This window comes from Oryzias latipes, chromosome 22, assembly GCF_053564925.1.
Source record: "Oryzias latipes strain Hd-rR chromosome 22, Olatipes_Hd-rR_3.1".
Lineage (NCBI taxonomy): Eukaryota > Metazoa > Chordata > Actinopteri > Beloniformes > Adrianichthyidae > Oryzias > Oryzias latipes.
The window spans coordinates 15,911,362-15,925,990 of NC_136258.1; the positions used below are offsets into that span (position 1 = coordinate 15,911,362).

Consider the following 14,629-nt stretch of genomic DNA (forward strand, 5'->3'; position numbering starts at 1 on the left):
AGTGACTTGTTACCAGTAGTTTATTTCTGTCATTTAAACATAAAAAAAGAATTACAGAGCACCTAATTGAGAGCCAGTCAGTTACATGGAGGGACATGCACAGTGAAAGACTACAGTCCATTGTCCAGTATCAGCTCAACTTGTACCTTTTCTGAAAGACAGATTATATATATTAGTAAAGTCTATCATAGAAAACAAATGGCACCAAATGCAGGATAAAAATATGTATTAAGACACGGTTTGATGGATCATCTTATAAATGGTAAATCTGAGGTATTACAACTAACATGGCTTGAGGTGGAAATGTGAAACCCTACTACCTAAAAGCAGCCATGTTACTCCTAGAAGCAGAAACTCTTTCTGAATCACTTTTTTCCCCACTTCAAATATTCACAGCTTTCAAATCACAACCCATGTGAAAATATGTATCTCACCTGATTAGACGACCAAGCAGCAGTACAACTCAAGGTAGAACAGAACTAAAGGTTTTTGGTTTCAACTTATTACTATTTTTTACATAAACTTAAATGACACAGGAGTCTTGTCAAATCAACACATACATACATAAAACACAATTTTATTACATGTTCTTTAAAATAATCTAACAGGATTTTTTTTATTTTACAGAAAATTCTTGCATAGGAAAACAGGTGTAAAAAAGTACAAGACCATAATGTGATTTATAGCGTGCTATATAAGCAGGGAAGTGCAAAATACTGCAGATATAACCTTTTCTTCATATAAAGATATGGCCAAACCCCCTGTAATCTGCTGTTTTTAGAACCAAATTACGCATTTGAGAAACTCCAGGGCCGATGCCAGGTTCTGCTTTGGTGCAGAACCACACATGGCACAGCCAAAACCTCCACAGGATAGCCCATAAGCTTGTCTGAAGGGATTCCTGCTCGGTGCGTCTTCATCTGCAGCAAAGCGCAGTTCATTTGTCTTACTCCCCAAAGCTGCAAAGTTCCTGCTGATTTTTGCAGCATGACATATTTACAAGACTTTTAATGAGCCGCGGTGAAATGAAAAGCTATTTGCTACAGCAAGGGATGCTGGGATAGAGCTAACTTCCTGCCAGGAGTGAGAGATCTGTTTTGTCAACAGGGATTTTCCTCTCAGGAGACTTTGCCAGGAAGCCACATCTGTTCCTACAACAGCACCGGTCGCTCAACACTTTGAACGTGTCGGAGTATTTTCGTTTTGTGCTGATGAGGTTCAGGACAAAAAACAAATTGGAAAAAATTTCAGGCGGTTTTTGACAGTGCACCAGGAGTCTTGTTGACTTGTCAGCTGGCACTGGTGAGAATCCCACTAAACCCCAGAGACCTTTGACAAGCTGGGCACTGAGGGGTCACGCCATGCTGGATGAATGAGGTCAACCTTTGACCTTTAAGACTCCCATCATTCCGGCTGTGTCAGCCATGCAGCCTCGCGGCAGGGGTTGAAAAGAAAAGCCCTCGACATGGAGGTGCTGCCACGTAAGGGAGGGGTGTCTGGTGCCTTTTAGAGGGGAAAAGAGAAACTTCAACAAGTCCAGCGAGCATTTATTGTGTTATATTGTGTGGCAGGTGGTAAACGCAGACGGATTGGGGTAGAGCTCTTCTTTCACTCAGCTGGAGGAGATGCTGGCTTCTTTCTGCCGCAGCCTCTCTTTCTGTTGGCAAAATCCACAAAAAAATACAAATCAGTAAAGACAATATTGGTGCTTCAAGGAAATTCAATTTCTCGCCTGAATTTTTATGCCTCATTACCAAACTGTTGGCGTTGATCTTTTTGGTTTCTACTGTCTTATCTGCTGTGATCTTCTTGATGTTTTCCTGAGCTTCCTTTAGCCTAAAAGGAAAAAAAACAACAATACAAAAACTGAGGTGATTTGTGTTAGCAGACCATTTAGCAAAATAAAGAACATGAATGAAAAGCTACAAGGGAAACCTCTCATCATAGTGTCTTGTCATTTAAGTTTCTCCCTAGGGTCCAGCACACACATGCAGTCTACAGTCAGTGAAAGCCTCTTAAGTGAGGAGCAGAGAATGATAGCGAGCTGATGAGATAATGAGGCCTCCTTTAAAAAAAAACACTTGTGTTTTATGAGCGTGCCAACAGTATTTAAAATAAACTTAATTGTACTTAAGTACAATCAGCTGGGAGTAACACGAGACAAGATCCCACTTACACCTAGAGCACGCTGGATTCATGGCACAGCTGAGAACATCCATTTCAGGTTTCCTCCAGGAAGCGTTGAAATGTGTGGGATTCCGCTTGAGGAAATTTATTGTCAAGCTTTCATCTTTGTAGGATGAGGTAGAGCCACAAAGGCAGCACTTCACAGCAACTATTTTCTGCTTTTCTCTCATATTTCTTTTTTATTCTTGCACTTTTTTTTGCAAAATGCTGTTCTCCTTCTCTTCTAATTGCATGTCAAGCGTCATTACAATGTTCATCAGTCCTCCACTGATGCGCAGCCTCTTAACTGCTACAGGCCCCTGTCCACTCGCCATTAAAGCCTGGCGGCCGCCAGGAGGATCTGCAGCCTCACAGTGGAATGCCTTCCCCCCACAACATGACGCCTCAGGTCAGAGGAAACATCATAAATCCAGACCCCAGTTCTTCAGAAACAGAAGCATAGCCTCAGCTACTCCCATCTGCCCCCTCTTTGATGGCCTCCCTCTTTGCCTTAATTACAGCCCAGCATCTGCACATCACCTTTGTACACTTAGTGCTAATTTGACATGATGTCCAGAGGTGTTAAGCACCTACCCAGAGCTGACAAAGATAGGAAATGTAGTTTGACCATAAGGAACGGCTTTGTTTTGCACATTTGACACTCAAGGGAGAAAGAAAAAGGAGAAATGATGACCCAAGCATTAAAACAAAGGAGTTCATGAGTGGTCGAGCTTCAATCCCCAATAAAAAAAATCAATCTGATTTTGTATCTGAAGAACCTAAGAAAGCCCAGCGATGCTCCTCCTCGTACATAAAGCAAATCCCCCAGAAGGAGAGCTGAAAGCGAATGCTGCGCAATAATCTGCCTCACCTCTCCTTGGAGATGTTCTTGCTGTGTCGTATCCAGGCATTCTTGAAATCGTTGCAGAACTCGAACCAGAGCATGAAGACGTAGCTCGGGGTCACTTCTTTTTCCCCACCTTTCGGCTTTACGCCAAAGTAGTCCACCACGCTTTGGAAACTGTTTGAGTGAAGCACAGCGGAGGGAGGATGAAGCTTTTATTGATTCACTTGTGTCAGGTCAGGATCAACATGTTAAAAATAGATACAACTGGCAACAAAAGTTTGGAGAAAAAGACCCAGAAGAAGAGCTTCCACCCCGCTGGCCCACAAGGGAGAGCCAGTAGTGGCGACTTCATTATCACATTGACCTCTAGAGGCTGCAGGCGGGTGACTACAGGGAGCAGCTCCTCCAAAACTAAATCTGCTTCTGACTTACACAACAGCGGAACGCACAGCTAGAAGAACATCCTCCCCAAAAAGTTGAGCGTGCCCAAGACAAACCCAGCGTGTAAATACACAGATTTCCTGTTGCACTGCTGTAAAGCAGCTTGTCGTCTAATTCGATTGTAACCAAATCTGAACTCTTCAGCAGGCTCTCAGCGGCGCGCTGAAGTTATGAAAAGCAGCCCGCTGCTTCAGATTCCCGCCGCTAACCCAAACATGAAAGACATTTCCTTGCTGTGCCTGTCAGAGACTTGATAAAATGCGGCCATGATTCACGGGATGCGCTGTCCCACTGACACCCAGAGAGGGCTCTGACCTCTGGATGCTAGGTGGTTTTCTGCAGCGCTAATCGAAGACATGTTCATGCAGAGGGAAACGGTGCCCAGACAGCCACCTACAAGTCGGGGCAAAAAAAAGAAAAAAAAAGAAAATTCTGCATGAGCCTGCTTTCCATTTTCCCAGAGATCTACCGCTGTAGATCATTCAACACTGTCCAGAACATGACTCAGGGACTCAACCCACATATCGTGCCAGGTAGCTTTGCTGCAGCTGGTCTGGTCAGGCATGAGCAACAGGTCCTCATCGCTGCAGCTCATGAGGGTGAAGTATGCACAAATCAAGCACCAAGTTTTTCTTGTTGACCTCCACTCATATGAGCAGACAGCTGAATCATCACAAAAGAGAAATGCAATACCTTTCTGATAGCGTGAGTAAATTGGCAGACTCATGCACTTCCACACCAACAACTACACTTTTATAATCTCTGCTATGATGCCATTGCCGTGCGAGGGTTTAGTACAGCATCCACCGCCAGCATTCCTTACTGACAGGCATATATAAAAAAAAAAACACACATTCCAAAACCATGAGCAGCCGTGAGAATCCAAGAAATATTTGGACAAGCAACTCTGCATTCCTTTGTTTCCCCAGTAAAAAGATTACAGACGTAAACTGCAAGTTGTTGGCTGGTTCGGCACTGGCACAAATCAGAACCTCTTTTCATCGCACAGGAACCGCAAGAAACAGCAAGACCAGCTCACAGCAGCAAAACCCTGACTGTACAGCAACTGTACAAAGGGCACATGGGCCAGGTGAAATTGAGCGTGATGAGAGGGAAGGAAACTTAATGAGACAGAACTGAGGACAGAACTGGAAATCCTCACTGGAACCAAAACACAAAGCAGACAAATTAGGTCTGCATGTTACCAAAAAGGTCAAGTGAAGATCAAACAGGAAGTGAAATCAACAAAGAGAAGATTCATATTAAAACAAAGCTTGAAGCAAAGGAGTTGCTTCATTTAAACTGTTTCACATTTCGTTTCTTAATCCAAAATAAAAGAAAAATGTTGAAAAGGAAAGTTATTTCTCAAGTTTAGATTGCCGCAACAGTTCAACATTTTGGTTTCTTTTATTAAAAAAAAGGAAAATTTGAAAAAAAAAACTTTTATATACTGTAATGAAACAACTCAGACAATGTTTATTCAAAGGAAAAAATAGTTTATAATGAAAATAATCTTAGTAAAAGTCATAAGATAGAGTGCTGGTCCTGTGAACACTGAGACCAGTTTACTGCACTTAAAACAAACAAACATTTTTTTCAGTTTAAAGTGAGTTTTTTTAAGTTGCCTAGCAACAGCTGACTTAACTGCATCATTTTATTTCAAAATCGTCATCTTTTAGTAAAAATTGAGCTATCGAAAAGAAAGGTTATTATATTTTGAAATAATTAATCGCCATTTGTGTAAATTCATAGTTGTCATGTGTATAAATTCTACTCATTAGTGCATCCATCAGTCACTAAAAAAATGTAAATCCTCAGACCAGAATCAAGGTTTCCATATGATCCCAGAGCATCGTAAATGAGCTTAGACCCTGAAAAGGTGACATGTTTTCAAATTAACATGCTTTATTTTTTACATGAACAGATTATCTTCACTGCAAACATTTTCATTTGCAAGTCAGTTAGTATTTTGTGTTCCTGAGCTCCTAAAGTTGAAAATGACACATATATTGCAACTCTTAATATTTGCAATCGATAAAAAGAGAAAACAAAGTGGCTAAAGCTTTAATTTAACCCTAAAAATAAATACAATTTCGTTAACACATTCTTTTTTTGTTTTGTTAGCTTGAGTTAACTTTTGCTCATTATTTACTGTGGAAGTGAAACGATCCTAATATTTAACATTTATTTACTTTACATGTATTATATTTTATTCATTCATTATTCAGAAACACTGGTTCTTATAGAAGTTCTAAAAGAGTAGAAGAAAATGACATCTAATAAAACCTTTTAAGTCAATCTCAAAGCATTTCTTCTGTGTTATTTGTATACAATAATAAATAGAAATATCATACAGTATTAAAAGATTTAAAAACATAAAATCTAAGTGGTTGAAATGGTAAATTTTGATTTTTTTCAAACTAAGATTTAGCCTTTGTTTTATAGCTTGTTAATAACATGCTGGTTTAGTTTGGGGGTATTTGTCATAAAGTTAAATCACAGATTAAATCACAAACTACACATACAGCTCATGTGATTAACAACCTGTGCTAATGGTGGTGGGGGCGTCCTTCACAATTGTGTTGCCTTTATCATCTTGCATTATTCTTGCCACCGCTACCGTTTGTCCGAGGACCCCTGATCCAGCACAGATGTAGAGCCCACCCAAAGCCTGGAGAGCCCGCTGACGCCCAAATTCATCAACAGCGTGTCACTTTTATGAGGTGGCTCTGTGGGAGCCCGCAATAGACTATTCTCCCTCCCCGTTCTCAGCTCTACCTAGTGCCAGTCGGCCAGCCAACCCCCCTTTAGATGAAATTAAAGGAATACTTCATTAACTTTGAAGGGGGCTGTCGGCTGCAGGGGCCTTTTGATCAATATTCACCCATGAGTTCAACACCTTCATTACAGTGGTGTCACTCAGACACAGGGAGGTGCGCAGACGCACATTTCAGCCACTAGAAATATTACGACCCAGTGAAGGAGGGATTCAACAAAGGAGGGGAGCAACTTTCTCTCAGTCATTCTTTTGGCTTGGAAACAGTAACATGAAGCAGAGCGGCTCAGAGCCATTCGCTGACTTATGATGCTGTCCAAAGCAATCAGCTTCATAATTGTTTATAGGTTTCATTTTCTTGTGTCCGGTGTCTTTCACCCTCTTCTTTATGCGCTCGCGTGATTTATTTTAGAAGTTGGAGTGTTGCGATATAAAGCAAACAACCCCGCTCCCTGTCCAAACAAGGCAAAAACAATCTATTTACTTTGTTTGTCTGCTCCACCATCTTTTTCCAATATGAAATGTTCCAGATATGATTTCGCTCAGACGGCGAGCTCAGAGGCTGCCAGTGTGTCTCACGCCTATAAATCAAGTTTCTTCTCAGAAAACTCCTGGGAGTCTTTTGCACAAAACATGGCAGATAAGGGAGATAGGAACTGCCTGGGAGGAGGTTCGGGGCGTCCAGGTTTACATGTCTACGTGGAGGACCGCTGCTGTTTCTGCTGCGAACGAGACCAGACATTTGTCTTTTTGATGAATTAAAACAAAACACAAAGGGAAAAAAAAACGAAAGGTTGACACAGACATTTTTCAACGACCTACTTGTAGAGTTTAATTCATCTCCTACCTGGAAAGCTGACATTACTTATTTGTATTTCTTTAAATAAATAGCAAGAAAGCTTCCTAATCTTTCCTAAAACGTTATCAGCTACTGTTACACAAACAGAGTGCATTAGTGTTATCAGCCATGTTATCTGTGAAGCATGCTCAGTGACGCAGTAGAGTTCTGTCACGTTTCCAATTCACACTTCTCCAGCTTTCTTCTTACCTCTTCTCAGCTGCGTTGAGTCGGTCTTCTTCGGCAGAGTGCTCATTTTGAGCTGCAACCCCAAAAGTGAAGAAAAAAAAAACAAGCCATCAGTAATAAGGCGTTTTGAACCAGCTTTATGATCGCAGATTAAAAACAAACATTTCTAATTGCAAATCCAGCAACAACATAATAAGAGTTGATGTGTAAAGCATTTCTAATTGCAAATCCAGCAACAACATAATAAGAGTTGATGTGTAAAGCATGTGTTAAGGATGTCACTGACAAGTGCCTGTTAGTGCGAGTGACACCAGAGTTTGTGGCTTTCTTGGCGTGTGACACACATGGCTGGGCTGAGGCTGCAGAAGCAGAGAAGCTTGGGAACTGGAGGCTCAGTGGACTCCTGCTATGTAAAAGTGTTTAAATGCAAGGCAGATGTGTGCGGCGGGCCAGGCCGAGGTGCAAGAATTTATCTAGGGCCAGAGAGTGCCTGTGATCTCAGATTTATTGCATTTTTCCAGATTCATCCTTTTACAATGATGGGGGGACCTTTCCTACTTGAAGATTTAAGAGGGGAAGGCTCCAAAAGAAATTGTTCAAAGGCAGGTTTGGGGGTCTTTTGGGAGAAGGTGAGCTAAAGCTTGCAATCAACAACCCCCTTTTTACTTTTCCTCCTTTTTACATGTATTTTGGGCAAACCTAATGAAGGAGAAGGAGGGAGGGAGAGGGGGATGTCTCAAAAAAAAAAGACAGAGAGAGGAGGGGGGGGAAGAGGAGAGCGGCCGTGACCAATGGTGTTAGTCTCAGTGGGGGTCAGGCTGGCGCCTGAGGTACCCCTTATGTTGCGACTGTGCAGAGGTGGCACAGCCGCCGAGAGGCTCGCAGAAAGAGAGCGAATGTGTGAAGTTTCTCTTCCTCCACTCCATGTGTAAACATGAAACCACTAGTTGCTAACTAGAAAGTTATGAGACCTGCATGCTGAGAAGAACAATAAATTAGGGTTTTAAAACTCTGACACTCTTCTCCAAACTGCTGCTTTAACCAGCAGCCAGATAAAGAGATGAAGAGCAGTGGAGAAGGGATGCTGAAGATTTCCATAAAACATCCTTATTCAACTCTTTTTAAACACAGATGTTCCTCAAAGGACTCATCAAAAAACAACCTTCTTTGGTCAGTTATTATCTGCACATTCTACTCTGTTTAGGTAATTCCCAGTCATCTCCATAAGTGGAAGTTTGGGTGCTTTTTCTGACTCACCGACAACAAAGAAAGTGCAAGGATGTGTTGATACACACATTTTTCCATGAAGAACCAGAGAGGTGAGATGCAAAATGGGATTAAAAGCAAGACTTGTAAAAAAAAAATTATAATTAGTCACAGCACATATTAGACTCAAAAGAATATGCCAGTATCACCAGATGTTTCCAAGAGTTCCAGGAGGACATACATGAAGATTGAGGAGATTTTTCCCACACATTTTTGGGGGAAAAACAACAGAATTGTGCTTTGATGCATTTAAAACAGGTTAATAGCTGTACATATAAATTAATCTTAGAGGTGGATTAATGAATGGAAAACAGGAGCAGAATTGCTGAATTTAGATCTGGGAGAGATGATACTAAGAACTAAAAAAGGTGTCAACATTTCCAAACTTCCTTCATTACCTGCCCAGAAAAGATTTTCCATAAAATAAAATCCTCCGCACTCTTCTTCCATTAAAAAAAAGAAATCATGTGTGCCACACGTGTCTGTGTACATAAAGTGCTGGGGCATTTACCTGACTGAAAAAAACTCACTAATTCAGAGATGAGTCATAGTTTAATAGCCTCAGCTGCTCTTTGATCCGAGAGCCGCCGCCGCCGCTTTGCTTTTTTTTCCAAATCCACTCCTCCTTAAAATAAAAGCTTACGGGAAGTTTGCTGACAATTAAAATCTTTTAGAAATATTTCGCTAGAAATGAAACATTTAAGTTGCACATTCTGTTTTTCTTAAAGCTGATAGCTGCTAAACTTTTTAAAAGGTTTTAAGAAATCGCAAATTTTGTTTCTGCAGCTGCATTATTTACAACTGATCTGAATTTACAGGGAAAAATTTCAAAATCTCCTTTTTTTGCAATAAAACTGTTGTCATCGAATATTAAGTCACAAATAGTCATGTCACAGTGCTGGCATAAATGAATTTAAAATAGTATAATATCTAGAAATTTAGTATCTATTTAGATACTTAGAATATTTAGAGACAAAGAGACATCCCTGTGAAATTTTACATTTTATACGTGTTTACTTCCTGATCTGGCTTGGTAATACCTATTTTTTCTGTTTTATTTTTAGAGTTTGTTTAAGACTTTAATTATTACATTTTTGCTAAGAGCTCACTATATTCAGTTCAGCCTGAAAAACCTAAAAAATCCACTTCTTGAGGTTTTACTTTGATCCAATAACATCAAATTAATAATAATCCCAGGAATTAGTTTCAAAGATTTGAGTTTGCAAAAAAAAAAAAAAAAAAAAAAAGAGAGAACAGAAAGAGTTTTAAGATAGATTGGGGACACAGTTACAAAATGTCAGTGTTTGCTACTCCTGTCCTGGTGGTCCCAGGAGTGATCCACTGAGGCCAGCCAGGCTTTACAAGGCCGCAGCCAAAGATGTCCTGCCAGCTTTATGGAAGCTGAGAGTACATGAGAGCCATGTTAGAGGCAATGTGATCCCTTCTACAGGCCTGTAAGACCCCTGTCCTCATGCTCTCCGAACACACGCCGAGACGCCCTCTTCTCAGCAAGAACAAAAACACGCCGAGACAGATTCTCCAGCAGGCAGCCCACTGTCTGACATAGCAAAAAAAACATTATTGTAAGTCCCTGGCTTTGAAAGTCTCATGCTGTGTGTTTGGGTGAAAATGGGGCCTTTCCTGCTGTCTACTTGTGGTTTCATGACAATCTCTTCAGCCATAAACCCTCTGGACAAACCCATATTTCATCTTTGAAGAGGCTGAGATTTGCCTTAACGGTGTCACATGAGACAAGCCCGCTTATGAACAGGACTGAAGGCAAACATTCATGACTCCTTTCTATGGAAAACGAGCTTACTTTTTTCCAGTTCTTTATAGTTTTTTCAAATCAAAACAAGCCAATTAATGCAGTGTTATAAATGAGGACATGATTATCATTTTATAGCTTTTATGGCAATTTAACAAAAAAAAAGTTTAAAAAAAAAAGTGTAATTTCTATTATTTGTGCAAATAAACAGAAGACTTTTGACGTACCAGCAGACATGAATGCTTCCATCTTCTCCTTGAAAGGCTGCAGGTGGTCCTCTGGTGACTTGGAGCACACATCTTCAACATTCTTCTCACAAGCTTGCAAGTGGGAGGAATATATTAAAATGAGACCAACAATAACAAAGCTAAAAAAGATGGAACACTAACATAATAGATACTTAACTATTACCATATTTAATTAAATTTTTTAAACAGAAAATGAGAAAAAATGTCAAACTAGGTCCATTATTTAGGATTATTAAAACAAAACTCATTAAAGATGGTTTTAGTAAAGCTAAACAGTATATTTTAATATTAGCCTATAACCAAAAATATTAACACTTTTGAATAATCCCTGCATTTTAAATAATTTCAAAGGGAGCAACTTTATGATTTTACAATCCTTGAAAAAAGGTTTTTCAAGTTCTCTCTGGTATTTTGGACTTTCAAAAATAATCACTTGCGAAGGCCGAGAGATTCCTCTTTGACAAAACTGTAATCCAAAATGAGAAATTTTACAGTTTCAATTTGCTTTAGTAAGTTCTTCTAAAAGTTTTCCCACCTGGATTGTTTTTTTCCCCCTCCATCGTGCCTTTCTGCCCCTCTGCACGCAGAAATATCTGTCTTAATTTAATCGATACAATAAACATAGCTGCAAATTTACTCAATGGAAAGAAAATTTGAGCTTTTCTTCTTTGAAAAGGAAACATGCCGTCCTGACGTAACAACTTCACAGCAGAGCAACACGCTCAATTTCTTCCTCATGCACAGCCATCACATCTGGTTATTTTTGCTGAAGATCTAGTATGTTGTTGATTCAGTTTGTTTGTTTCCTGATTTTGGAAATTCCAGGAAAGTTTTTATTCTTCCTTGATGAGGTTTGCGGTCTCACGACTGCATTTACTTATTCTATCTACTTATTCCTATCCACATTTACATTTCTACTGCAGGTGTGCATAAAGAATCCTATAATGGAACTATTACTGACATGTAGCTTTACAATTCATTTAGTTAAAACAAGCATAAAAACGACAATATTTTTACAGTGTCTAAGGAAAAGTCACTTTAAAGTTTATGAAAGGAAGATTACATCCATGCAATAAACACATGTTTATTTTATTTATTTATATCTACAACTGGTTTGTCATCACAGTAATGATTTATGTTTCAAAGCTGGAAGATTTCTTTTAAATGACAGCCCTGGAAAATATGGGAAGTAAAAGTTTGATGCAGAAGTTCAAAAACTAATTAAAAAACAAAAATATAGGTTAACCCAGAAAATCAAATATTTAAAATGTACTAATAAGAAAAAAGTTTTAGAATGAAATTCATCAACTTAATTTATGACACTTGTATGTCCCCATGGAAAATCCCAGCAGTTTGCACATTTCAAATTAAAATTAAGTTTAGACAACAGCGCTGGCCGGCACTGTGTTTCATCCTCTACTCTATGGGCGTCTGAGTGAGGCAGATGTGTATGCGGTTTGCGGATAGTTTTTCAATGTCGTGCCAAATGATCCAACTCACACAAACTTAGAGGAAACAGACGTGACTGAGTGAGTTCCAGCCGAACCTCTTCCCATTTCCTCTCAACTGTTAGCCCGGCTTACTATACACACAGGCGCCTGCTGAAAGAACTCTGGCACAATCCACCAACCTGTAAGTCATTAATGGCTGCTATAAATACCTCCACTTGCTTATGACTGCATAGCTAAATACTTCTGCAAAAGAACAAGAGCATTAACAGGTCTGGCTGCGGTCTCACTTTGCTCCGCCGCCACCGCTTTCTGGGGGGAGTTTGGCTCTCTTGTGTTTGCATGTGTTGCCGTTACACCTGCAATGCTGGAAATCTGGTCATTACAGCCTTTATTTATGAGATGTCTTGATAAAATTGAGAGGAGGCACAACACGCAACCATCAACAGACTACTTACAGCTGTAGAGAGACTTGCATTTTAAGGTGATCTCTTTAGCCAAAGATTACTTAAAAAATAAATAAATAAAAAACTACAAATGTTACCCATAATATTCTGTTTGGAGATGGAAAAAATCATTACCAGAAATCCCCCAACTCGAAAGGACCCATTAAAAAAACGTGTTCAAAACAGCAAGTCTACAATTTAAAGGCGGCGAGCTTCCAAATGTGGTCCAGACAGCAAAGGCCGCAAAGAGGAAGCCCACAAAAACAAAGCAGCTGCAAAGAATCAAACTCAAAGCTCGACTTTGAGACATTGTCTGAAAGTGACAATAACTTTTTATTTTTTGGAAACCTGTGTATTCAAAGGGAAGTTTCTTCTCCAAGTAACACAAGTGATGCCATCAGGCTAGACAGAATCCTTCAGTCATCAGGGGCCTTAATTTGAGTTTTATTTTCTTCTTAACAATGAAGCATGGTGATAGGTGTTTTTATTTTATCTGAAATAATTTCAATTATTCCTAATAATATAAAGACCTTTAGCTTCTCTTACTGAGTGATCAAAAAAATCCTGTCAGCAAGGCCAGCCAAAGAGTTGTCTCAGCTGGGAAATCTACAACCTAACCGAAGCTCTCCTCCCTCATTTTTGTCTGCGTAAATGAAAATGAGGAGAGCTTGTCTCATAGTTTTTATTTTATTTTTTATTGTTTAGACGAGAGAACACATTTATTCATACACATATAAAATGTGCTGTTTCATGGTGACTTTCAGCTCAAATTAATGGCATTTTTCAGTACAGTCCTCTAAATATTTAGAGATGTCCAGTTGAGATTAAGACGCGACCTTTGCTTGGGCGATCAATCCTGTAAAGTCTTTAAAAAATAAAAAATAAAACGTTTTTTCCTTGCATTCGGTGGTGGAAGTGACAGAACCTGGGTGCTGGCTTCACACGGCTGCTTTGAGTGGAGCCTCTGTCGTAAAACAGACCTCAGGCTAAGGGGCCTGACTGAACCTGACATTAAAGGCCATTTAAAATCAGGACACTGTCTGATTTGCCATAGTGATGAATGCATAACCCCGGCCAAGCCTTCTGTGAAACACTAAACTCCCCTGAGCAGCAAATGAGCTCTGACTGTTCCTTTTTATTTGATACTATTTCATTCAGTTGCATCCCTGCCTACATGTCAGGTCCAATTACGTGGCAGTTAAAGGAATCTTTGAAAGTAATCACCAGTCTGAACGGCTAAAAAGTGTCGGCTACTGGGGAACTTAAAAAAGGTCTGTTGTATAGACTTTGGTATAAACTTAGCTATTTGTCTGAATGTAGAAACCTACAGTAGGTCCTCGTGGCCTCTCACTCATCCCTCTCCCTTGAGTGGAGCCCAGAAAGAGGTCATCACCCTCTCCCCAAACAGGAAGCCTCATCAAAAGAGGATCGTGTTTCGTCAGTCCCCAGTGAAGATGGGGGCAGCGAGGCAGACGACGGCACATCCAGGAGCATCACTACAGACAGTGAATCAAATTTTCTGCTCAAAGTCCGTTTGGAGACCTGAATGCTGTGATGCACACAGGGAAACGCTCTTTTCTGCTGAATGAAGGACAGGATTGCACAGACAGAGATGTGTTTCTTACTATCAGTAATAAGTCTCCTGACCTTTGACCCTAGTCTGTGGGGGGAAGACACCGCCGATCACTGCAGTCGCCACCTCAGGATCAGGTGAGGGGCAGGCCGCTCAGCTTGCCAAAGTCAAACAGTGCGTGTAAACCAAAATGTGATTTAGTGTTAGCTTCTCAGTGTCAGACAGCGTTCATGTAGCGGGTGGAGGTGATCTGTGTTAGCTTTATAATTAAGAACAGTTGCATTCTTTAGGCTGGTTTATAATAGCCAGGCATAAATATTTATTTCTGGCGGATGGAGAGGATAAAAATGGTCGGAGTCATAGGTGGAGCTCCCCTAACACCCAGACCTGCGCTAGCCTTCTGACGCTAATACCCCCGAGGACTACTGTGCCAGACTGCGCTGCAGCAGAGATCAAATACGAGGGCCCTTATGTTACATTTATTGTCTTCAAGTCTTCCATTTTTCCTAATAAATGAGTGACAGCTTGAGGTGGGTCTGGGCTCCTTAGCAGGCTCTTTGTATTTTTCCCTCGGGTCAGAGAAAAGAGCCTTTTAACAGCAATGTGGAGCATATCTAATTGCT

General features: G+C 40.3%; 1 protein-coding gene across 2 annotated transcripts in view; it reads right to left on the reverse strand.

Moving 5' to 3' along the window:
- Positions 1–2: 2 nt before the first annotated feature.
- The window catches only part of LOC101172295 (formin), a 47,242-nt gene continuing 32,615 nt past the window's right edge, over positions 3–14,629 (reverse strand). For both annotated transcript variants that reach the window (XM_023951602.2, XM_023951603.2), the window contains 5 exons: positions 10,519–10,611; positions 7,279–7,330; positions 3,038–3,187; positions 1,755–1,836; positions 3–1,657 (listed from right to left, as the gene is read on the reverse strand). In XM_023951602.2, the coding sequence (XP_023807370.1) occupies positions 1,613–1,657; positions 1,755–1,836; positions 3,038–3,187; positions 7,279–7,330; positions 10,519–10,611 (422 nt within the window). In that variant the 3' untranslated portion in view covers positions 3–1,612. The remainder of the gene's footprint in view (positions 1,658–1,754; positions 1,837–3,037; positions 3,188–7,278; positions 7,331–10,518; positions 10,612–14,629) is intronic.